Raw genomic sequence first — 25,988 nt, 5'->3', positions numbered from 1 at the left:
CAGTGCGGAATAAGCCCTTCCGCCTTTCGAGCCATGCTGCCCAGCAACCCCTGATTATATCCTAACCTCGTCACGGGACAATTTACAATGACCAATTAACCTACCAACCAGTACGTCTTTGGACCGTAGGAGGAAACCAGAGCATCTGGAGTAAACCCACGCAGTCACGGGGAGAACGTAGAAACTCCTTACAGGCAGCAGTGGGAATTGAACCTGGGTTGGGGGTACTGTAAAGCGTTGTGCTAACCACTACGGGGACAAGATCTCATCTAACATTTGGGAAGGTCCCAAAATACCTGGGTCAGTCTCAAAATCAAAGCATTCTGATATCTTTCCTGTATCGTGGTTAGGGAGGGGAGTCGGGGTCGGAGGGGCTCACAGACATGGGGAGGAAGCCACAGAGACAGGACAGAGTGTAGGGGAAGGAAGGGGTCATAGGGACGGTGTGAGGTATAGGAGAGGAGAGGGTTATAAAGTCTGGGCGTAGGAGAGGGAGGAGGTTATAGAGACAGGAGGGGTGTAGGAAAGGAAGGTGATACAGAGTTATAGAGGAGGGAGGGTGTTATAGGGAAGTGGGGGATGTAGGAGAGAGTTGGGCTAAAGAGATGGTAGGGTGTAGGGGCCAGAAGTGGAGGTTACAGAGACAGAGAAGGGCAGTGCTGAGGAAGCATCTGTGCTGGGATCCTATAGCGTTGACCCCAGCTCACCGAACTGATCCACAGTCACTGTCCCAGGACAGATCTCCTTGTGGTCTGCCTTGAGAATACACAGACGCTCCTCACCCTCATCCCGTTGGCACTGAGAGCCAGCTTCTCTGCTGCCGCCTTGCTCTGCGCGTATGCACCCTCGTGGTAGATTCTGTAGTTGGTGTCCTCGTTTCCCCTGGCGAGGTGGAGAGTAGAGGGACAGTGAGGAAGTGGGCAAGGTGTGAACGATCCCTTTAAGTGCTCACAGGCTGCAGACTAATCGTGTCTGTTTCCTGTAAACGAATGGACTGTCCACAGGATCAGGGTCTGGAATGAGCACAGAGCTCTCAACATGATATTCAGTGACTAGAAATGCACACAGGGCTCTCCGTGTGGATCTGACCCAGGGGATACAGAGATGGGAACTGTGCACGGTTCTGTCGGTGTGGGTCTGATCCAGGGGATACGGAGACGGGAACTGTGCATGGTTCTGTCGGTGTGGGTCTGATCCAGGGGATACGGAGACGGGAACTGTGCACGGTGCTCTCGGTGTGGGTCTGACCCAGGGGATACAGAGATGGGAATTGTGCACGGTGCTCTCGGTGTGGGTCTGACCCAGGGGATACGGAGACGGGAACTGTGCACAGTGCTATCGGTGTGGGTCTCACCCAGGGATACGGAGACGGGAACTGTGCACGGTGCAGTCGGTGTGGGTCTGACCCAGGGATACAGAGACGGGAACTGTGCACGGTTCTGTGGGTGTGGGTCTGACCCAGGGGACATAGAGAAGGGAACTGTGCATGGTGCTATCGGTGTGGGTCTGACCCAGGGGATACGGAGACGGGAACTGTGCACGGTTCTGTCAGTGTGAGTCTGATCCAGGGATACAGAGACAGGAACTGTGCACGGTTCTGTTGGTGTGGGTCTGATCCAGGGATACAGAGATGGGAACTGTGCACGGTGCAATCGGTGTGGGTCTGATCCAGGGATACGGAGACGGGAACTGTGCACGATTCTGTCAGTGTGGGTCTGACCCAGGGGATATGGGACAGGAACTGTGCATGGTGCTATCGGTGTGGGTCTGACCCAGGGGATACGGAGACAGGAACTGTGCACGGTGCTCTCGGTGTGGGTCTGACCCAGGGGATACGGAGACAGGAACTGTGCATGGTTCTGTCAGTGTGGGTCTGACCCAGGGATACAGAGATGGGAACTGTGCACGGTGCTCTCGGTGTGGGTCTGACCCAGGGATACAGAGACAGGAATTGTGCATAGTTCAGTGTGGGTCTGATCCAGGGATACAGAGACGGGAATGGGGCATAGTTCAGTGTGGGTCGGACCCAGGGATACAGAGATGGGAACTGTGCACGGTGCTCTCGGTGTGGGTCTGACCCAGGAGATACGGAGACAGGAACTGTGCATGGTTCTGTCAGTGTGGGTCTGACCCAGGGATACAGAGATGGGAACTGTGCATGGTTCTGTCGGTGTGGGTCTGACCCAGGGGATACGGAGACAGGAACTGTGCATGGTTCTGTCAGTGTGGGTCTGACCCAGGGATACAGAGATGGGAACTGTGCATGGTTCTGTCGGTGTGGGTCTGATCCAGGGATATGGAGATGGGAACTGTGCACGGTGCTCTCGGTGTGGGTCTGATCCAGGGGATATGAGACAGGAACTGTGCACGGTGCTCTCGGTGTGGGTCTGACCCAGGGGATACAGGACAGGAACTGTGCACGGTGCTCTCGGTGTGGGTCTGACCCAGGGGATACGGAGACAGGAACCATGCATGGTGCTCCTGGAGTGGGTCTGACCCAGGGGAAGATGAGATAAGACGTGTTCACGGTGCTCCCATTGTGGGTCAGTCCCAGGTGGAGAGGTCAGAGACAGACTCACTGAATTCCAGTTCCTGTCCTGGGACAACCATTGCCCTCTTTCCTCGTGGCTGACGCTCACCTGATGAAATGGTCCCCCTTCATGTTTGGTCCCACCACCTCCATACTACTGGTGTACAGTAGGTACCTGATGCCCAGTTCCTTGCAGGCAGCGAGGACATTCTGTGTCCCTGTGGATGGAGAGAACATTTTAGTCAGGATGGCCGGGGTCTGGCTGGGCACAGGGTAGAGTTTGATAGAGGGAGGTTCTGTCTCTCCCACTCTCTACAAGAGCCAAGACCTAGAAGCAGAATTAGGCCATTTGGCTCATTGTGCCTGCTCTGCCATTCCATCATGGCTGATTTGTTATCCCTCTCAATCTAACTTCTCTGCCTTCTCGTCGTAACCTTTGACAGTCTGCGTCCACCTTAAATGTACTCAACAATGTGGCTTCCACAGGCGACTGTGGCAAAAAATTCCACAGGTCCACCAGCCTCTGGCTAACGAAATATTTCCTCATCTCTGTTCCAAATGGGCGTCCCTCAATCCTGAGGGTGTGCTCTCTGGTCCTAGACTCACCCACTCTTGGAAACATCCTCTCCACATCCACTCTGTCCAGACCTTTCTGTATTCAATAGGTTTCACTGAGATCCCCCCAGTTTTTCCAAGCTCCAGCAAGTACAGGCCCAGAGCCATCAAACGCTCCTCATATGTTAACCCTTTCATTCCTGGGATCATCATTCTGTACCGCCTCTGCACTCGCTCCAATGCCAGCACATCTCTTCTTAGATAAAGAGCCTAAAACTGCTCACAGTCCTCCGTGTGGTCTGACCAATGCCTTACAGAGTCTGAGCATGACATCCTTGCTTTTGTATTCTAGTCCTCTCGAAACGAACGCTACAACTGCATTTGCCTTCCTGTGGCCAACTCTTTATATGCTGTATCTCTGTCAATCTCCCTCTCTCTCTCTATCTCACCCATTCCATCGAGTCGGCCAACCAGGAAGGTGTTGGTTGGACCACATTTGGAGTATTGCGAGCAATCTTGGGCCTTATATCTAAGTAAGGATGCACTGGAGAGGGTCCAGAGGAGGTTTACAAGAGTGATCCTGGGGATGAAATGGTTAACGTATGAGGAGCGTTTGGTGTCTCTGCACCTGTACTCGTTGGAGTTTCGAAGAATGAGGGACGGGGAAATCCAATTCAAACCAATCGAACATTGAAAGGCCTAAGTAGAGTGGATGTGGAGAGGATGTTTCTTACAGTGGGTGAGTCTAGGATCAGAGGGCACAGCCTCAGAATAGAAGGACGTCCCTTTAGAACAGAGATGAGGAGGAATTTCTTTGGCCAGAGGATAGTGAATCTGTGGAATTCATTGCAGCAGACGGCTGTGGAGGCCGAGTCCCTGGATATATTTAAAGTGGAAGTTGATGGATTCCTGATTAGTAAAGGTGAGAAGGCAAGAGAATGGGGCTGAGGGAAAAATCAATCAAAATGATTGATGGTGGAGCAGACTTGAGGGGCTGAATGGCCTAATTCTGCTCCAATGTCTCATCGGCCAACTAAATGGCCAAGCTTAATTAAGAACTCAACTAAGTGTTGAATGAAATGGCCGGAGGTGACCACAGTGCTTGGCAGTTTCTGACAGGAGCCGGGCAGCCTCTGCAGAGCAGCACCCCTGAGGCCCGCCAGAGGAAACAATGTCTCTTCGCGAAGACAGCGGCCTCTCTGGAGAAAGTACTGCATTAAGTGCCTCCTCGGAGGGTGCTCAGCATACAGGAATCTCCACAGGGCTCTGAGGATGTGCCGTGTCCGCCCTCTCCAATCAGGAGACTTGCAACCACTGCAGATGCCCAGTGTTTCATGGTGTGCACTGACTTCCTCTGCATCCTATAGCAAGGTGGATGTGGTCAAGGTGACCATCCCGGACCAGAACATGGAGGCCACCAGCCTGAGGTGGCCTGACCAGCGCCCCCTACTGGACCACGACTTTCAACTCCAGGTCCTACCAGTTTGCCAGCCAGGTCTGCCGAGAGGGACACAGGTAGACTCTCAGGTATAGGAGACGCGCAGTGTCCCATGCATACGGGGAGTCCACCTGCCACTGACCCACAAGGAGTCCGGAGCAGTTTTACCTGGATGAGGACACTCACACACCCTACGAATGTCTTCGGGTTCTGTCACCATTAGGGCCACGTCATTGACGTAAGCCGTGAGGGTGACCTCCAGCTCACGCAGAATTAGACCCATCAAACCTCTTCCAAAGAAGAAACTGGAATGGTTAATCACAGATGGCGTACAGCTGGCCAGACACACGTCAGCTCCGACGCACTCTTCTCCTGTAGGGAGTGGGCGCCGTCAACGATCGACTGGCCTTGACCAGGCACACTGCGCTCCCTTGGGTATGTTAATGCAAACAACGCATTTTACTGTGTGTTTCAATATACACTAATAAATAAATTTGAATCTTGAATTTTCTGCAGTGTGTATAGGTGAGTGGTGAGTTTGGATGGGGGTGGTTGGCTTTTTCGAGCAGTCCATGCTTCATTGAAAGGGGCTACACTGATAGGTGGTAAAGAAGGCATTTAGCATGCTTGCTTTCACTGGGTGGGGTGCAGAGTTTAAGAGTAAGGATTCCACTAAGGAGCAACAGGCCATTGTCTCCCACACACTGTCACCGACCTTATTAACTCTGGGGATCTCCCATCCACTGCCACCATTAGTTCCCTCACCCCACACCTCATATTTCTATCACCTACCCAAGATCCATAAACCAGGAGGACCCATTGTTTCTGCTTGTTCCTGCCCCATTGAACTTACCTCTGCATACCTTGACTCTGTTTTATCCCCCCGGTTCAGTCCCTTCCTACCTACATCCGTGGCACTTCACATGCTGTGGATCTTTTCGATGATTTCCTGGCCCCGAGCATTTTATTTTTGCCATGGGTGTCCAGTCCTTACACACCTCCATCCCCACCAGGAAGGCCTCAAAGCTCTCTGTTTCTTCCTGGTGACCAAACCCAACCAGTTTCTCCTCCACCATCACTACACTACATCGACTGCATTGGCGCTGCTTCCTGCACACGTGTGGATCCAGATCGTCGACTTCATCAACTTTGCCTCCAACTTCCACCTTGCCCTCAAACTTACCTGGTCCATTTCCGTCATCACCCTCCCCTTTCTTGATCTCTCTGGAGACAGCTTATCTACTGACATATATATTACAAACCCACAGACTCTCACAGCTACCTGGACTATACCTCCTCCCACCCTGTTACTTGCACAATTGCCATCCCCTTCTCTCAATTCATCTGCCTCCTCTGCATCTGCTCTCAGGATGAGGCTTTTCATTCCAGAATGAAGGAGATGTCCTCCTTCTTCAAAGAAAGGGGCTTCCTTGCTCCACCATCAACACTGCCTGCAACCACATCTCTTCTATTTCATGCTCGTCAGCTCTCACTCCATCCTCCTGCCACCCCACTAGGGACAGGGTTCTTCTTGCCCTCACCTACCATCCCACCAGCCTCCACATCCAGCACGTAATTCTCCGTAACTTTTACCATCTCCACTGGGATCCCACCACCAAGCACATCTTTCTCTCTCCCCACTTTCTGCTTTCTGCGGGGATTGCTCCCTAGGCAACTCCCCTGTCCATTCGTCCCTCCCCACTGATCTCCCTCCTGGCACTTACCCTTACAAGCAGAGCACGTGCTACATCTGCCCCTACACCTCCTCCCTCACTACCATTCAGGGGTCCAAACAGTCCTTCCAGGTGAGCCCCGACATAGATTGGGAGACCGTCTCGCCGAGCATCTATGCTCCGTCTGCCAGGAAAAGTAGGGTCTCCCAGTGGCCACCCATTTTAATTCCACTTCCCATTCCCATTCTGACAAACATATCAATCCATGCCTCCTCTACTGCTGCGATGAGGCCACACTCAGGTTGGAGGAGCAACACCTTATATTCCGTCTGGGTGGCCTCCAATCTGATGGCATGACCATCGATTTCTTGAACTTCTGCTAATGTCCCTGCCTCCCCTTTCACCTTTTCCCTCTCTCTCCTGATCTCCTTACCTGCCTCTGGTGTCCTTCCCCCTTTGCTTTCTTCCATGGCCTCCTGTCCTCTTCTATCAGTCTCCCCCTTCTCCAGCCCTGGATCTCATTCATCAATGAACTTCCCAGCTCTTGACTTTACCCCCTCCCCCTCCCAGTTTCACCTGTTGCCTTGTGTTTCTTCCTCCCCTCCCCCAACCTTATAATTTTGACTTTTTTTCCCCCCAATCCCAATGAAGTGTCTCGGCTGAAACGTTGACTGTACTCTGTTCCATAGATGCTGCCTGTCCCGCTGAGTTCCTCCAGCATTTTATGTCTGTTGATCTGGATTTCCGGCATCTGCAGATTTTCTCCTGTTTCTAAGAGTAAGGGAGTTATGTTGCAGCAGTCGGACCACGCTTGGAGTGTTGTGTCCAGTTCTGGTCATGGACACAGGGACTGTGCAATAAGAGAGAGTAGAGGATGCCGCCTGGACTAGAGGGTATTGGCTAAAAGACGAGTATAAGAACCAGATTCGGGCAACAAACTGTGGTCTGAGCGTATCCCACGAGCGATTCCTGCTGTTTCATTACCTTGGTAGTTCACGGCCCAGATCCTTTTGGAAGGGTGTTTCATCCACACGTCGACAAGCCCTGCTGTGTGGATGATGAGGTCCACGCCCCTCGCTGCCTCCAGTACACTTGCTGCATCAACAATATTCCCCTGGATGAATTTCACCTGCAACTTCTCTGAAAAGGAAAGGGGGCGTTAATTTAGGGAGGGAGGGTGAAAACCCGAAATGTGGTGTGGGGGGCGGGGGGAGGGAGCGGAGCGACAGCTTGCGACTGGACAGGCAGAGAGAGAAGTGCGAGAGCACGGCGGTGGGTGACGGGAGGGGGAGAGAGAGGGATGGGACGAGATTGAGAGAGGAAGAGAGAGGGGTGGAGGGAGTCAGAGAGAGGAGGCCAGACAGAGGGAGACAGTGAGAGAGACAGGGAAGGAAAGTGAAAGGTGGAAAGTTACAGAGGGAGAGGGAAAAAAGACTGAAGGAAAAGGGGAGAGAGGATGGAGGAGAGCGGCAGAGAAAGAGGGAGAGAAAGACATAGGAGCAGAATTAGGCCATTCAGTCCATCAAGTTTGCTTCGCTGAAAGAGAGAGAGAAGGAGAGTTTGGGCGTTGAAAGGAGAGAGAAACTCAGTTTGAGGCATCAATTGTTTGGGTGCGTTGGCTGTGTGAAAATTCAGGAGCTAAATCTCATGTATATACACACCCACACCCGCAAAAACTGAGACATACACAAACAAATTAAGACATACCCCCACACACCACACACACACACAACACGCTGGAGGAACTCAGCAGGTTGGGCAGCATCCGTGGAGACGATCAGTTAACGTTTCAGGCCAGAACCCTGACTGATCGTCTCCACGGATGCTGCCTGACCTGCTGAGTTCTTCCAGCGTGCTGTGAGTGTTGCTTTGACCCCAGCGTCTGCAGAGTATTTTGTGTTTACCACACACACACACAGACTGTGCTGGAACTTAAATCTGTCTGTTTCTGTTTCATGAGGGCAGCAGTCAGTTCCCTGACTCTGACCTGTTATCCTCTGGATCCTCTCTGGCTGGGCCAGATGCCAAGGGAAGGGGTTATTCCTTTCCCAAGCTCCAGACAATGGATCGGAAAGGGAGGGGGAAGCATTTTGCTTCGTGCAGTGTCTGCCAATCCAGGATGCCCAAAAAACTCCCTGCGTCCCTGAGACGGCCTCTTAGATTCCCACACCCCCCTCCCTCATCGTGGACACATCCCTCTCCACCATCGGTTGTATATATATATAGGAGGCGCTGCGTTAAGGTGGCAACATTCATCTACAAAAATCCTCATCATCCAGGCTATCACACCTTCCTGCAGCTACCGTCAGGCAGGAGGTACAGAAGTCTGAAGTCCCGCACCAACAGGTTCAGGATTTGCTACTTTCTTCATCTGTTCAGTTCTTGAACTAACTGGCTCAACTTTAATCACCACCACGGTTCAGCAATGCTGTGAACATTGTGATTACTTACTTACTGCCTGTTACACCGCCGGTGCTTGGGACAGCAATGAAGGTCCTCCATCTCTGTCTGTCCTTGGCCATCTCCTGTATTGTGCTCCAGGTGTGGTTCAGGGTCCTCATTTCTGTCTCTACGCTACGGCCCCAAGTTGTCTTTGGTCTCCTGTGTTTCCTCCGTCCTTCAGGGGACCAATGAAGTGCTGTCTTGATGATGGAGTCGGCCTCTCTTCTCATCGCGTGCCCAATCCGTCTCCAACGTTTCCTCATGATGATTGTGGTCATGTCCTCTTGGTGACACTGAAGGAGTGGGGTGTTGTTGGAGATCCTTCTTGGCCGGAAAATACGGAGGATCTTCAGGAGGCTTGTGGTGTGGAATGACGACAGCTTGGCAAGGTTATTTTTTGTCATGCACCAGCACTTTTTCCCATTCAAGAACGTGGACAGAACACAGCTCTGGTATAGCGTCACCTTGTGTGGACGCTGGACTTGGTTGATCTGTATATGTTGCTCATTGATCTGAAACACCATGATCACTTTGCACTAATATGACTATTTTTTGTTGTAAGTGGGGTACAGTATTCTTCTGTAAACATTATGTACAATTTATGTCTATGATTTCCTTGTGAACTTTGTTTACCCATGCCTGTGATGCTGCTGCAAGTAAGGTTTTCATTGCACCTGTGTCAACGTTCCTTCTAATATACTTTTTACAGCTGTGTGGACCAACCATTGCTCCAAGGAGGAAATTTATACACGGCCAATCCAAACCGAGTGGCACTTTAAATGTTTTTTTCGTAATAGTTCAGTGCGTTGTCAGTTCATTAACAGTGAGCTACCGACTTCCATTCTGTGTTCATTGTTACAATTTGTAACACTGTTGTAACTTGAAACACTGACAATGTAAATATGTTGAAGCTCTAAAATGTTTCAAAGTAAAAGTTGTGGTATGTTTATTATTTTGGAAATATATGGATTATATTCATCTTCTTCATCATTACGCGCCGTGTCATATGACATAGGTGATCATGGTCTTTTGACCATGATTGCTCTTGGCAAATTTTTCTACAGAAGTGGTTTGCCATTGCCTCCTTCTGGGTAGTGCCTTTACAAGACAGGTGACCCCCAACCCATTATCAATACTCTTCAGAGATTGTCTGCCTGGTGTCAGTGGTTACACAGCTACCAGCTGCGTGGCAACAAAGGCTATGTACACGGGAGCATTTCAGTTATTGCGCAGCCACACGTCCACGCAGCTTAGAGGGAACAGTGACCTGTGTACACATGTACTTGTGTGTTTGAAAATAAACTTGACTTGGACTTTAAATATAAACAAAAATAACACAGCAAGATCAGAACAAGTTCAGGGAAATATACAGCAGTCAGAGGTAGAGTTAAGGTTTTTCAAGTCCATTAAAAAACCTGATGGTAGTAGGGAAGAGTCGGAATCAGGTTTTATTGTTACTGACATCTGTCATGAAATTTGTTGTTTTGCGGCAGCAGTACAGTGCAATACATAGAAATTATAAGTTACAATTAAAGCCTCTGAAAGTTCAACCCTACTTCCCAGTCATGAGAGGTGGAACCCAGCTGGGCCCCATATGGCTCTGGTGAAGCTGTATAGGGCCCAAGAAGGAGAAGTTGCCCTAATAAATAAATAAATAAATAGTGCCAAAAAAAGAGCAAAACAGTGAAATAGTGATCGTAGGTTCATGGACTGTTCATAAATCTGATGATGGTGGTGGGAAGAAACTATTCTTAAAATGTTGAATGTGAGTCTTCAGGTTCCTGTCCCTTCTCCCTGACGGTAGTAATGAGAAGAGGGGATGTCCCGGAAGATGGGGTCTTTAATGATGGATGCAGCTTTCTTGACACACCACCTTTTGAAGATGTCCTCGGTGGTGGGGAGGGTTGTGCCTGTGACGGAGCCGGCTGTGTCTACAACCCTCTGCCACCTCTTGCCATCCCGTGCATTGGAACCACCATCCCAGACAGTGATGCAACCAGTCAGAATGCTCTACAGAAATTTACGAGAGTCTTTGGTGACATACCACATCTCCTCAAACCATTAATGAAGCAAAGCCACATGCCGTCTTCATGATTGCATCAGTATGTAAGGGCAGGATAGACCCTCTGAGATACTGATTTCCAGGAACTTGAAATGGCTGACCCTGTCCACCGCTGACCCCTCAGTAAGGATTGTTCCGTGTCTCCTGACTTCCTCTTCCACCGCTGACCCCTCAGTGAGGACCGGTCTATTCTCTTTTGACTTCCTCTTCCTGAAGTACCTTGGTATCACTGATAGTCAGTGCAAGAATTTTTTTTCTGACACCACTCAACCAGTTGATCTAGTTCACTCCTGTATGGCTCGTCACCGTCTGAGATTCTACCAATAACAAAATGTGTTAACAGCAGACTTGTAGGAGGTGGGGAGGGAAGGAGGGAGGGAGGGGAGAGTGAGCGGGGAGAGGGGAACGAGGGGGGAAGGTGAAGGAAGAATGAGAGAAAGTGAGAATGAGAGAGGGAGAGGGGGAGAGTGAGAGGAGGAGAGAGAGGGGAGGGGTAGGGGGATGGGGAGGGAGAGAGAGTGAGTGAGAGAGAGAATGAGAGAAAGAGAATGAGAGAGAGGAGTGAGAAAGGGAGAGAGAGAATGAGAGGGTGAGAGAGAGGGAGGGGGTAGGGAGAGAGAATGAGGGAGAAAGAGTAAGAGAGAGGGAAAGTGAGAATGAGAGAGAGGGAGAGAAACGGAGGGAGAGGTAGAGGTAGGGGGATGGGGATGGAGGGAGAATATATATAAATATTAAAGTTGTGATTGATGCTTGTTGTTAGGTGAGTGATGAAGGTGTGTGCACCAGAGAAATGAATTGAGAATTGTTGAGAACTGGGCTTTGATCACTGACCTTGACAAGATTATGAACTTTGTCCATGTCCTTTGGGCTTCACCTGCCATTGATCTGAAGAACAATCTTCTGTGGTTTCATTATTTTATTTGGACATGTACCTGTGGGGTATGCTGGTGCCTTTCGCTTCCTCTTCCTCTATTCAATACGAGTGTTCAGAACCTTCTTTGACCTGCTCTCATCTTCCCGAATCTCTGAATTGATTTTCACTAGCTATTGCAGACATCACTTAATGGAACTTTGTTCAACTTGTGCCAGCCATTCATGAAAGTTTATAGGGTGGAAACAATCAAAGCATGTTTAAGCAGGTTATTGGCATTTTGATGAAATGGTGGGAGCATAGATTTTATATTCATCTTGCACCAGTTCATGGATTTAAAGATATTGTTCTATCATTTGAAGAGGCACACGCCATATCCCTGGTAACTGTGAGGGACAAAGCTAACTAGAATTTTATTCATTGCTATTTATAGGGCTCATGTTTCAGAGTAACATTTATTATCAGGGTACATACATGTCACCACATACAACCCTGAGATTCATTTTCCTGTGGGCATACTCAGCAAATCTATAGAATAGTAACTATAAACAGGATCAATGAAAGAGCAAGAACACAGAAGACAACAAACTATACAAATGCAACTATAAATAAATAGCAATAAATAACAAGAGCATGCAATATCAAGATAAAGAGTCCTTAAAGTGAGATCATTGGTTGCGGGAACATCTCAGTAGATGAGTGTAATTATCCCCTTTTATTTAGAGCCTGATGGTTGAGGGGTAGTAACTGTTCTTGAACCTGGTGGTGCGAGTCCTGAGGCACCTGTACCTTCTACCTGAAGACAGCAGCGAGAAAAGATCTTGGCCTGGGTGGTGAGGATCTCTGATGATGAATGCTGCTTTCCTATGGCAGTGTTTCATGTAGATGTGTTCAGTGGTTGGGAGGGCTTTAACTAAAATTTTCTTACAGTGCAATATACAATTTAAGTTTTTAACTGTGAAAAAGTTTGGGTATGATGGAAGTGGGCCTGTGTAAAAATTTATGTTCATCCTTATTATTCTGTAGCTAGCTGTAAAAATCTCTCAACATATCTTGCCTATTTGTTTTTCTCTATCTATGTGGCACACTTGCTGACTAATAAGACTAATATTTGAGAAGCTACTTCTGGCATTACATGGTGTCTCTGGATATTCTGGATTGGCTGACACTGCCCAGAGGAAATGTTTCCTCCTCCCCTCCCATTCCATTATCTGGAGTTTGAAAAGAAATAATTCCTTTAATTAAAGTGAGATAATTGGTTTGGTATTGTGAGCCTAGCCAGAAGCAACTGCTCGCTCAGTCCAGCAGAGAGGGCCAGAAATGTTGACTGTTCTCAAGGTTAAATTTGAGTTTATTGTCACGCACACAAGTGCTTGTATGCAGAGGTGAAATGGAAAAAGCTTACTTGCAGCAACATCACAACCGCATAGTATCAGATAAAGCAGCACTCACAAGAAAAAATGCACACATTAAACATAAATTATACATAATTTTTACAAGAAAGAACACAATTAGAATAAAAACAAGGTCTACTTTATTGCAAAGTGGTCATGGTGTTGCTTGGGGTGGTGACTAGGGTTGGTTCCAGAACCAAATGGTTGAAAGGAAGTACTGTCGCTGTTCCTGAACCTGGTGGTGTGGGACTTCAGGCTTCTGTAACTCCTTCCCGATGAGAGCTGAGAGAAGGCAGAGTTGCCCCATGGCGGGGATATTTGATGATAGATGTTCCCTTTCTGAATTAGAGCCTCCTGAAGATATAGTGGGTGGTGCGTTGGTGTTGGTCTGGGACCGCTGCTCTCTGCGGCTTCATACTGTACATTCCTGCACGTTCAAATCACCATACCAGGCCGATCAGGACACTTCCAATTGTACATCTGTAGAAGTTTGTTAGAGTATTTGGGAAAAGCTGAAACAATTTCCCGTCCAAGGAAAGTAAAGTCTTTGGCTCGGCTTCCTTGCGCTTGCAACTGTGTGCCGGGCCAGGACGATTTTAAGCTGTTGACTCTGTCTACCACCAATCCCCCAATGTAGACAGGCACATGTTCACCCTCCTGAAGCCAACCATCAGCTGTTTAGTTTACCTCACCTTGTGAGGCTGTTGTTGGGGCATCACTCAAGCAGGTGTCCTACCTCACCCCTGTGTACTGACTCATAAATCTTGATGCCCTGACTAATCAAAAACCCATAAACTTCTGCTTTAAATATCCCCAATGACTTGGCCTCCATAACCATCTGTGGCAAGGAATTCCATCGATTCACTGGCTAAAGAAATTCCTCCTCATCCCTGTTCTAAAGAGATGTCCTTTTCTTCTGAGACTGTGCACTCTGGTCCTAGATCCCCCCCATTACAGGAAATATCCTCTCCACGTCCACTTTACTAGGCTTTTCAACATCTGGTAGACTTCAACTAGACCTCTCTCTCATTCTTCTAAATTCCAGTGAGTGCAGGTCAAGAACGTATCAAGTGTTCTTCCAATGTTAACCATGGATGACTCTCATAGACATTCCCTGGATCCTTTCCAATGTCAGCACATCTTGAGTGTATTCTATGTTACACTGACTGTTCTATTTATTTTAAATTGTTATAAATTACTATGATTGCACATTGCACATTTAGACGGAGATGTAACATCAAGATTTTTACTCTTCATGTACGTGAATGATGTAAGAAATAAAGTTAATTCAGTTCAGTTTAATTCTTTTCACAGGGGCCAACACCATCACAACCATGGACTCCACTGTGGCGTCTACACATCTGCAGATGTTGACTATGTGGCAGGTTCAGCAATTGCGTTTGTGAGCATGCACATTCCAGCTAATTACAGTCTCATTACGTCAGCATTTTACTTTTCGTTCCAGTCCTGTCGAGACTTGAGCAACAGCACAGCAATGTTTACGCTCCTCCTTGCCCGAGAAAGAGGATAACCGTTTCGACTGACGCAGCAAGTCATTGCTTCCAGCACAGTGTTGACATTAACTTTCACTTTGAGAGCTTTAGTTAACGGCCCTGTTGGCCTGTGTATATTGATTTTTTTTTCTTTCAATTATGTAACAGTTCTTATTAAAGCCAGTAAACTGTTGGCCCGCTTCAATCTCTCTCTGTGTACTTGGGGCCATATCCAAATGTTTTGACAAACACCTTCCACAGCTTCAACATTAAATCCTTGCTTTTATATTCGAGTCCTCTCGAGATGAATGCTAACATTGCATTTGCCTTCCATGACTGTGCCACATTAAACTAAACCTCCTCTGCCTGTTGTGATCCATATCTCCATATTTATGTGTTTGTCTAACAGGCTTTTAATCTCCTTTATCCTACGCGCCTAGACCTCCACTCTTGCCAGCTCATTCCACGCATTCATCACTCTCTGTGTAAAACCTCCTCTGAGCTTTCTCCTTTTGCCTTAAGTACATGCCCTCTGGTATTAGATATCTCAACTCTGGGGGAAAAAAATTTCATTGGCTACTCCATCTACGTTTGTATATGTCTCATAATTTTATGAACAAATGTCTCTCTCCCTGGTTCCTTACAGCTGGGGGTGGTAATGGGAGTAAGTTCCCACTACTTATTAAATACTCCCAGTGGTGTGTGTCTCAAATAGCCTCTGACAATCAAGTCCAGCTCCTGGCCTTCACGTGTGGCCTAACCACGAAGTCTGGTGGAATCATTTCTACTGACGGGTGAAGGGGCAAAGGCAGTTTGCTGGAGCCTTCGGGCAGATGGGGCATGTCAGTTGTGGTTGGCAGCTCATCTTGGAGAAGGAAAACTCTGATCTCAAACCCGACACGCGGGACAGAAGCAAGGTCGCATTGTGTATTCCAGGGACCAGCTGTTTGCGCTAATGCCGGCTGGTTTAGCGAGCAGAGCGGCGGACACCCTTGCTGAAATCTGGAGGAAAACACACAGAGAATGCAGAGGGGATCACAAAGGCGAGGAAAGAGGACTGGGTCGAGACAACAGAGACTTATGGAGAAGAGGAGTTCGGTGGGTGATAAAATGGATGAGTTCACGGCACTAGCCAGGCGTCAGAGAACATTTCGGGAGTGCAGTGTCACATGTTTCACTGGAACGGGGCTGCACGAGGACATACCCGATCAAAACTTCTCCATGGATGACTTCCAGACCGTTCGGGCTGACCGGAAGTGCACTGAGGGCAGTAAGCGTAAAGGAGTTGGGGGCTTGCTGTTCTGGTTGACAACAGATGATGCAATCCGGGTCATATTACGATCGAGGAACGTGTTTGTAGACCGGATATTGAACTTTTTACTGTTGGACTTTGGCCATATTCCACCGAGATACAACACTGGGCGGCACGGGAGGTCGTTCCTGCCTGTGGCCATCGAACGTGCAGCTCCTCCCATGGAGGGTCAGACACCCTGCGCCAATAGACTGGTCCTGGACTGATTTTCCATCTGGCATAGTTTGCATTTCATTGTTTGATTGTTTGTGGTTTTGGTATTGCTATATTTACGCTCTGTTCTTGGTTGGTGTGGCTGTAACGAAACCCAATTTCCGTCGGGATCAATAAAGTATACCTATCTATCTCCACTGTCTTGCAGCTATACCCACTGATGGGGAAGGCTTCAGGAGTAAACTCCGAGGGAAAAATCCAGAGACAGTCCAATGTTGAGTTCAATACAATTGGCAACTCCTGTGACACAACTGGTGCCAAACCTAATTGGTCTCTGTTGTTCCTTTGGATTCATCAGCTGTGTGTAGAGGGGAAGGGGGAGCCTACTGCGTGGGTAACAGCTTACTCGCCATATCGTACATCCCTGGCTCGCATACTGTCTAGTGTATCATATAGACAGCTAGGACACAGTATCCATGGATGACCCTGACCAATGGAGGGCGCCCTAGGCTTGAACATGGGGCAACATTAGCTACTCGCCAGTCCTCTGGGACCTTGTCTGAGGAAAGAAAGATCTCGGTCAAGGCACCTCACAATCCTGCCTCTGTTGGTGACATGGGGTAGATTCCTTCCGGCCCTGGGGACTTATCCACCTTAATGCACCTCTGTTTATCTCAAACTGCCCAAGCATATTAGCACGTCCCACTCTATCCACCATGTCCTTTTCCTTGGTAAATACTGATGCAAAGTACTCCTTTAGCACCTCACCCACATCCTTCACCTCGACGCACAAGTTCCCTCCTTCTCCTCCCCTCTCCTTAGTTATCCTCTTGTTCGGTACGTACAGAATGCCTTGAGATTCTCTTTAACCCTACTTGCCAAAGACGTTTCATGGCCCCTCTTGGCTCTCCTGATTCCCTTCTTTTCTGGCTTTGTCCTTGATTCTCAAGGGCTCTGTGATACTTTAGTTTCTTTTAAAACCTACATATTGTTTCCCTCCGTCCTCAGCATGGGGAAGCAACTCCCAAGTTCCCTCTGGGAATCTGTGGCCTTCTCTTGTGTTAAGACGAGGCCCCCCTCAGGGTGGAGGAGCAACACCTTATATTCCATCTGGGCGGCTTCTAACCCGAATGGCGCGAGCATCAGTTTCTCCTTCCAGCAGACAAATCCTCATCCCCATCCTCTATTCCTACCACTCCCCCCAGGTCCCCTCCTCCCCCTTTCCCCGGGTCCACTGTCTCTCCAATCAGATTCCTTCTTCTCCGGCCCTTGACCTTTCCCACCCACCTGGATTCACCTATCACCTTTTAGCTATCCTCTGTAACATTCCCCACTTTTTTTACTCTGGTATCTTCCCCCTTTCTTCTCAGTCCTGAAGAGGGGGCTTGGCCCTAATCATTGACTGTTCATTCTTTCCCATAGAAGCTGCCAATGTTTTGTGTGATATGTTTCCTTGGTCTTCTTGACTAAATGCACCACCTCTCTCGATGTCCAGGTTCCCCTGTCCCTGCATCCTTGGCCTTTCTTTTTACTGGAACATACCTATCTGGTACTCCGTGCAGCTGGTTTTCAAACACCCTCCACATGTCAGACGTGGACTTGCCCAGACAGAGATCTTCCTCTAGAAACGGCCGACAGTTGTGGACATAGCCCAGGACACATGGAGACCAGCCTTCCCTCTGCGGACTCTGTGTACACTTACTGCTGCCTCAGTAAAGATCTCACCCATCCCAGGCATTCGCTCCTCTACCCCTGCCACTGGGCAGAAGGTCATAAAGTCTGAAAGCATGAATCACCAGGCTCAAAGGGCAGCTTCTGCCCCTCTGTTATCAGACCAACAATTGATCCCCTAGTACATCAAGGTTAGGCTCTTCACCTCACAGTCTGCCTGCACTGTACTGTCCCTGTATCGGTAACGCTTTATTCTGCATTCTGTTATTGCTTTACCTTTTCACTGACTTGCTGTAACGCAGTGATCTGTGGAAACAGCATGCAGAACAAAGTGTTTCACTGTACCTCTGTACACGTGACAATAATAAATCAATTTACCAAGGGCCCCAGTAAACAGTCCCAAGTTCCTGCCTCATATGCTGGTCCAGCATCTTCACTTTTCCGTGTCTTTCATCCCTGGTGAACCTCTTTTGGACACGTTCCCAAGTCTTTTTATAAACAAGAGGTCAAATTACTCCAGGAACAGCTTCTATCCCTCAACCATCACACTCTTGAACCAAAGTGGATAACCTCACTCAACTTCTCTTGCCCTATCACTGAACAGTTCCCGCAATCAATGGCCTCACCTCAAGGACTCTTCATCTCAAGTTCTTGATATTTGTTGCTTATTTATTCATTATTGTTGTTTCTTCTCTTTGCATTTCCATAGTTTGCTTTCTGCACTCTGGGTTGAACGCCCTAGTTGTGCGGTCTTTCAGTGATTTTGTTATGGTTATCATGGTCCAAATATCCGGACCTGCCTCTCGGTTTTTTTGCACTACCTTACTTTCCTTTTTCTATTTATGATTTATAATTTAAATTTTTAATATTTACTATCGATTTGTACTCAGGGAGCACGAAGCGCAGAATCAAATATCGTTGTGATGATTGCACGTTCTAGTATCAATTGTTTGGCGACAATAAAGTATAAAGTATTCTATAGATTTGTTAAGTATGCCCACAAGAAAATGAATCTCAGGGTTGTATATGGTGACATTTATGCACTTTGATAGTAAATTTACTTTGAACTTTGAAATTGTTCAGAGTATTCCAGCTGTAATATTCCTGACATCCTGCACAACTGTGCCAGTTCTTGGCCTATGCTGAAATTCTAACTGTCTTGAAATAAAAGCCACTTTAGTACTTCTCTCACTAATCATCTAATCGGGGAATTTATCAATAAGTTTGAAAAAGAGTCCAGAGAAAACTTACAAGGATGTTGCCTGGACTTCAGAACCTGGGTTTTTCGGGAAAAGTTGTACAGGTTAGATCTTTATTCCCTGGAGTGCAGGAGTATGGGGGCGATCTTACAGAGGTATACATAGCATGAGGTGTATATATAGGGTTACAGTTTCTTTTCGTATGCCATCAGTCTTATGAACACTTGAATTTTAGTCTATTATAAACCAAGTGCACCTGTACATACATAGGTACACCTCGTTGTATATAGTTCACGATTATTTGCACTATTGTTTTGTTTGTTTTTTGATTCTGTACAGCAAGAGCTCAGAGAAGCCGGCATCAAATTCCCTGTATGTGTCCACATACTTGGCGATAATAAAGGATTCTGATTCTGATTCTGATTAAAGCAGGTAGGTTTTTTCCACTGAGGTTGGATGAGACAAGAACTAGACCTCATAGGTTAAGGGTGAAAGGTGAATTTAATAGTGGGAGAGTCCGTGTGGAGTATTGTGTGCAGTTTTGGTCTCCAAATTTGAGGAAGGACATTCTTGCTATTGAGGGAGTGCAGCGTAGGTTCACGAGGTTAATTCTCGGGATGGCGGGACTGTCATATGTCGAAAGATTGGAGTGACTGGGCTTGTATACTCTGGAATTTAGAAGGCTGAGAGGGGATCTGATTGAAACATATAAGATTATTAAGGGATTGGACACGCTGGAGGCAGGAAGCATGTTCCGGCTGATGGGTGAGTCCAGAACCAGAGGCCACAGTTTAAGAATAAGGGGTAGGCCATTTAGAACGGAGTTGAGGGAAAACTTTTCCACCCAGAGAGTGGTGGATATGTGGAATGCTCTGCCCCTGAAGGCAGTGGAGGCCAAGTCTCTGGATGTTTTCAAGAAAGAGATGGATAGAGCTCTTAAAGATAGCAGAACCAAAGGTTATGGGGATAAGGCAGGAACTGGATACTGATAGCGGATGATCAGCCATGATCACAGTGAATGGTGGTGCTGACTCGAAGGGCTGAATGGCCTACTCCTGCACCTATTGTCTATTGTCTATAACTAGAGAGCACACCCTTAGAATTGAAGGACATCCTTGTAGAAAAGAGATGAGGAGGAATTCATTGCCATGGGCAGCCGTGGTGGCCAATGTTCCCTCCAATTTGTAATGACCAGTGTGCGCAAAAATCTTATGCAGTGCAACTTCTTTTGTCCAGTGACAACAATATGTGCGCACTGAGTTTTTAAGTGGAACTAAACCCAGAGCTATTCAAAGGATAATAAACTACTAAGTCCAGTTTGTTGATCATTGTTTAAAAGAAACAACATGATACCCATCAATAAGTCTCATTTCTCATACGCTACACAACCGCATGGTCAAAGGTTCAATTTCATGTCAGAAAAATGTATACAATATACATCCTGAAATGTATACAATATACATCCTGAGATGTATACAATATACATCCTGAGATGCTTTTTCTTTGCAAAACATCCACAAAAACAGAGAATAATGTTATTAATCTTTTCACATATTATTTAGTTTGTTTGAAATGGTCATAAATTCATTCAATTACAAATCTAGTTGACTAAATATCCAGATAGGCATTTTATTTGGAAATCATTGCATACAGCACAGATTTTGTAGCTTAATTACACAAAGTTGAACAAGATACTGAAGTTGCTGGTTTCATTCTGCCTTCTTGACTTTCATATAGTGGAAGACAGTGTTTTATTTTGATAAATAGTGTATTCATCAAAATGAAAGAGTTTTACTTATCTGAGATGCAATAGCCTGGGACTTTTTGACAAAAAAATGGCATATCCCGGCATCAAAAAAGGCCAGCCCTGGGCTTCGGGCTGTACGATTTCCACAGCCCTGCACAGTGACAGCTGAGAACATGCAAGGCTTGCTACCAGTCGCAGAGTGATACATTATAAGAAGTGAAATAGATTAGGTGAAGAAATCTGGTTAATTTGTTGAAATTTGAAATATGTCTTCAATATGTAGAAGTATTTTTAACATGCCTACGAGGTAGAGGGTGACAACTTTTTGTGTGCAGTCTAAATTCCTTTGTGGGCTATTAGCAAAAGATGTGTGCATGCGCACGCCTTACAGGGAACATCGTGTGGAGGCCAAGTCATTGGGTGCATTTAATGCTGAGGATGATAGGCACTTAACTAGTGAGGGTGGCAAAGGTTATGTTGAGAAGGTAGGGGAATGGGGTTTGAGAGGGAAAATTAATCAAGCACAGCTGGACAGTGGAGCAGACCGTTGGTTTCCCCCGGGGTCCCCCGAGGACAAGGTTTGGTTGGAAACAGGAGATAGCAGGTACTCTGTAACTTTTTCTCGTGACCCCTGTGGGTGGAGTTGTGGGATTGTCTTCATGACAGATCCTTGGATCTAAAAAGATTCCATACTGGGGAAATGAGACAAAAGCTGGGGACAGAGACCCTAAATGGGATTTAGAGTATATGGTGTGGTCTTCTCACAAATGGGAAGAGGTGTTTAAATGGCACCAGCTTCCGAAGGTTAGACCTAAAAAAAAGGAAGAACAAATTGCATAGAAGGCCAAGGTGCCCCATCAAGACCCTCAGCTCCGACTGCCTCAGGCACTGGACTATATCCTCGAATAGCACCCTTCCCCCTTCTTTGGAACTTTTGGATGATATGGAAATAATACAAATACTGTCCTGCCAACAGCAGTGGCAACAAATAGCTTAGACTCTGTTCCAGGCTCCTTGCATAATGGTAGGGAATGTCCTGATACATAACCCCTGGATCCCGGCGGAGGCACGCAGCATGATGAGCGAAGAAAACCGGTAGCTTTCCACAGCTGGTCGGTCCAGACTTGCCAAGTTTTTAATCTATTACCTGGGGATGTCCAGGCATTGCTCAGGGTAGCCTATGGAACTTCCTGGCCGGGAGTTAGAACAGGATTTCCCAATATGCCCCAAGGGGACAGGGCCCCTCCACCCAGGGAATGAGGAGATTGATGACAGGAGTCCTACTGATGGAATGAATGATTGGCTGAACAAGAGCAAAAAAACGCCACTCTTGCAGGAGCCAGGTAACTCGGCGACTTTGGAGAAGTAACTAAATGTCTCCAAAAGAAGGGGGAGGTTATTACTGATTTTATTGCCCAGTTTAAAGACACTTGGGAAGCTTGCGCAGAAGTAGCCCCAGCAGGAAACAACCCATTAGCAACAGCAACATATGAGGAGCGTTTGGCAGCTTCGGGCCTGTACTCACTGGAATTTAGAAGTATGCGAGGGAGATCTCATTGAAACCTATTGAATGTTGAAAGGACTAGATAGGGTGGATGAGGAGAGGAAGTTTCCTATGGCAGGGGTATCCAGCACAGCCTCAAAATTGAGGGGCGACCCTTTAGAACAGAAGTAAGTAGGATTTCTTTTTTAGCCAAAGAGTAGTAAGTCTGTGGAACGCTCTGTCCCGGAGTGCGCTGGAGGCCAAGTCCGTGCATACACTTAAGGCGGAAGCTGATTGTTTCCTGATCAGTCAGGGCATCAAAGGATAGGACGAGAAGATGGGTGTATGGGGCTGAGTGGGATCCAGGATCAGCCATGGTGGAATGGCGGAGCAGACTCGACGGGCTGAATGGCCTAATTCTGCTCCTATGCCTTATGGTCTTACCCCTAGCAGGAAAGAACCCACTGACAGCGCAATCATTTATAAACTGTCTCTGACCAGAGGGAGCATATTCTTTTAAACTGGCCGATCTGAAGAGGCAAGACGAAAAGGCAGACAAAGTATTAAGACCGTAGTAATAGCCAGAATTTCTATGATAGAACCCCTGTCCGAGTCCGTTGAAGTAAAGCTGGGGAAATTTCTGACTGATGAAACATTCGTTATAGCAGAGAACTCGCCTCTTAATTCGCTTGGACGCAAAGCACTCTGTAAATTAGATGCCGTTATTCATTGTACCTCCGAAGGTTTGTACCTTGAAATCCCTGAGAATAGATTATCTGAGCTCCGCACTATAAAACGGAGCAAACAGAAAGTCCAGCCGCTCTCTACCGCTGGCAAGTTGGGGAAAACTCTGGGCAGGTTCTGGCTGCGAATAGAAGTCGCCATTAAAGTTGGAGAATTCGTGGCTGATTTGATCGGAACTTGTAAACTAGCAACTGCACTACATTGGGATACAGATCCCGATGGCGATGATAGTAACCAAGTGAATCTGCATGAAGGCAAGAGGGGGCTAATATTTCTATCGGGTAGGGCAATTTTGGCCCTGAGGGAATAGCAACTGAGGTTCAGCTCAAAAGGAAACACTAGGAACTCTTTCTCGGGGCCCCACATTCAGCGTCCCGTGTCTCGCTGGCAGGGAAACCTTTTAAGCGTAAAGTCTTGGGGGCTATGGTGAGACGGGTATTAGAAAGCAGAACGTCACCTAACTAAAGAGGGGTGACTTATTATGGACCAGATACAAGGGTATCAGCAGCAACTGCGTTACGTTCCGACTTGAATTCCATAGACAGGGACCCCTACGCTAATCATGTAGGATTGGTGATGGTAGCTTTCCTGGGAATGACGAATAACTGCCGAAGTTGGGTACCCGAATACCGCATCTTTGGTGCTGCCTTACAAGTCGCAGTAACCCAGGTACATCTGATACAATCCAAAGAACTGAGGATTGCCCGAATACAGCAAGCCGTCCCAGATGTACGTGGGTTTCGCAAGTGGGCAGTATTAACCCAAGAACATGGCGGCTTACTAAAACCAGTGTGGTATTATTCCACCCTATTGCCTCCGGTGGTTAGAGGAGCGTCAGGATGTTTAAGGGCGGTGGTAGCGGCCGGGAAGGCTGCCCCGTTAACACTCGACCAAGCCTGCACGGTACGGACACCTCCTGCTCCGCCGCCCGCAGCGCGGGATACCAAGCCACCCTACTCAACAAGTCGAATTTGACTTTTCAAAGAGCACCCGCACTCAACCTGGCTACAAACAACAGGAATTCTGCAGATGCTGGGAATTCAAGCAACGCACATTAAAGTTGCTGGTGAACGCAGCAGGCCAGGCAGCATCTCTAGGAAGAGGTACAGTCGACGTTTCAGACAAAGGGTCTCGGCCTGAAACGTCGACTGGACCTCTTCCTATAGATGCTGCTTGACCTGCTGAGTTCATAAGCAACTTTGATGTGCGTTGCTGAACCTGACTACCCTGGTTCCTATGACGGAGTCCTCAGAAACCCATGACCGTGTAAAAGTAGTAGAGATAGTTACGTCACTATCCACTGTACCCCAGATTTAATCTTCTTTACGGACGGCTCTTCTTGCAAGCCTAACGATCACACCCTATTGGCAAGCTATGAGATGGCGACTGCCTTTGAAATTTCCCCAAGGGTCAGGCAGCGGAGCTTTTAGCTCTATCACGATGGGTACACAGCAAACGTCTGTACAGACTCTAGGTATGCCTTCGGGGTGCTACATGGTTTTGAATCATTGGGGTTCACTGCGTCTGCGGGTAGACCCATTCAGCACGTGTCTCATAACAAATTGCTACAAGCTGTGCAGTCGCCCAAGCAAATTGCTGTAATTAAGTGCAAAGCTCACGCTAATGCCCCAGACCCCAGAACCAAGAGAGAAACGGCTGCGGACGCATGCTACCGCCCAAACTGGACCCCCCCCCCAAAGCAATTTGCCTACTGACACAACCAATTACCAGACCACACAATAGCCACTGCTCTACGTACCGTCCTTACACATCAGGAGAAGAAGGATGTTTATGTGAGAATGCTGTTCTTGGACTACAGTTCAGCATTCAACACCATAGTTCCATCCAGGCTCGACAGGAAGCCCAGAGACCTCGGCCTTGACCCTGCCTTATGCAGCTGGATCCTGGACTTCCTGTAATCTTCCTGTTGGGAGATTTTAATTCCCCAAATATCGATTGGCATTTCCCTAGAGCAAGAGGTTTAGATGGGGTGGAGTTTGTTAGCTGTGTTCAAGAAGGTTTCTTGGCACAATATGTAGATAAGCCTACAAGTGGAGAGACTGTACTTGATTTGGTTTTGGGAAATGAACCTGGTCAGGTGTCAGATCTCTCAGTGGGAGAGCAATTTGGAGATAGTGATCATAATTCTATCTCCTTTACAATAGCATTGGAAAGAAATAGAAAAGTGTTTAATTGGAGTAAGGGGAATTATCAGGCTATCAGGCAGGAACTTGGAAGCTTAAATTGGGAACAGATGTTCTCAGGGAAAGGTACGGAAGAAATATGGCAAATGTTCAGGGGATATTTGTGTGGAGTTCTGCATAGGTACGTTCCAATGAGACAGGGAAGTTATGGTAGGGTACAGGAACCGTGGTGTACAAAGGCTGTAGTAAATCTAGTCAAGAAGAAAAGCTTACGAAAGGTTCAGAGAGCTAGATAATGTTAGGGATCTAGAAGATTATAAGGCTAACAGGAAGGAGCTTAAGAAGGAAATTAGGAGAGCCAGAATGGGCCATGAGAAGGCCTAGGTGGGCAGGATTAAGGAAAACCCCAAGGCATTCTACAAGTATGTGAAGAGCAAGAGGATAAGACATGAAAAAATAGGACCTATAAACTGTGACAGTGGGAAAGCGTGTATGGAACTGGAGGAAGTAGCAGAGGTACTTAATGAATATTTTACTTCAGTATTCACTATGAAAAAGGATCTTGGTGATTGTAGTGATGACTTGCAGCGGACTGAAAAGCTTGAGCATGTAGATATTAGGAAAGAGGATGTGCTGGAACTTTTGGAAAGCATCAAGTTGGATAAGTTACCAGGACTGGATGAGATGTACCCCAGGCTACTGTGGGAGGCGAGGGAGGAGATTGCTTTGCATCATCAATGGGGACAGGAGAGGTTCTGGAGGATTGGAGGGTTGCAGATGTTGTTCCCTTATTCAAGAAAGGGAGTAGAGATAGCCCAGAAAATTATAGACTAGTGAGTCTTACTTCAGTGGTTGGTAAGTTGATGGAGAAGATCCTGAGAGGCAGGATTTATGAACATTTGGAGAGGTATAATATGATTAGGAATAGTCAGCATGGCTTTGTCAAGGGCAGGTTGTGCCTTATAAACCTTATTGAATTTTTTGAGGATGTGACTAAACACATTGATGAAGGAAGAGCAGTAGATGTAGTGTATATGGATTTCGGCAAGGCATTTGATAAGGTACACCATGCAAGGC

At 47.3% G+C, this 25,988-nt stretch overlaps 1 protein-coding gene across 1 annotated transcript in view; it reads right to left on the bottom strand.

The window, feature by feature from the left end:
- Nucleotides 1-25,988, bottom strand: part of LOC134354137 (3 beta-hydroxysteroid dehydrogenase type 7-like) — a 54,503-nt gene that overhangs the window by 5,576 nt on the left and 22,939 nt on the right. The window contains exons 2-4 of the mRNA XM_063062939.1: nt 7,181-7,336; nt 2,640-2,748; nt 783-882 (exon numbers count right to left, since the gene is read on the bottom strand). Coding sequence (XP_062919009.1) covers nt 783-882; nt 2,640-2,748; nt 7,181-7,336 — 365 coding nt within the window. The remainder of the gene's footprint in view (nt 1-782; nt 883-2,639; nt 2,749-7,180; nt 7,337-25,988) is intronic.

This window comes from Mobula hypostoma, chromosome 11 (genome assembly GCF_963921235.1).
Source record: "Mobula hypostoma chromosome 11, sMobHyp1.1, whole genome shotgun sequence".
Taxonomy (NCBI): domain Eukaryota; kingdom Metazoa; phylum Chordata; class Chondrichthyes; order Myliobatiformes; family Myliobatidae; genus Mobula; species Mobula hypostoma.
Note: the sequence above shows the minus strand (reverse complement) of the source record. Positions and strands in the feature narration are given on the sequence as shown.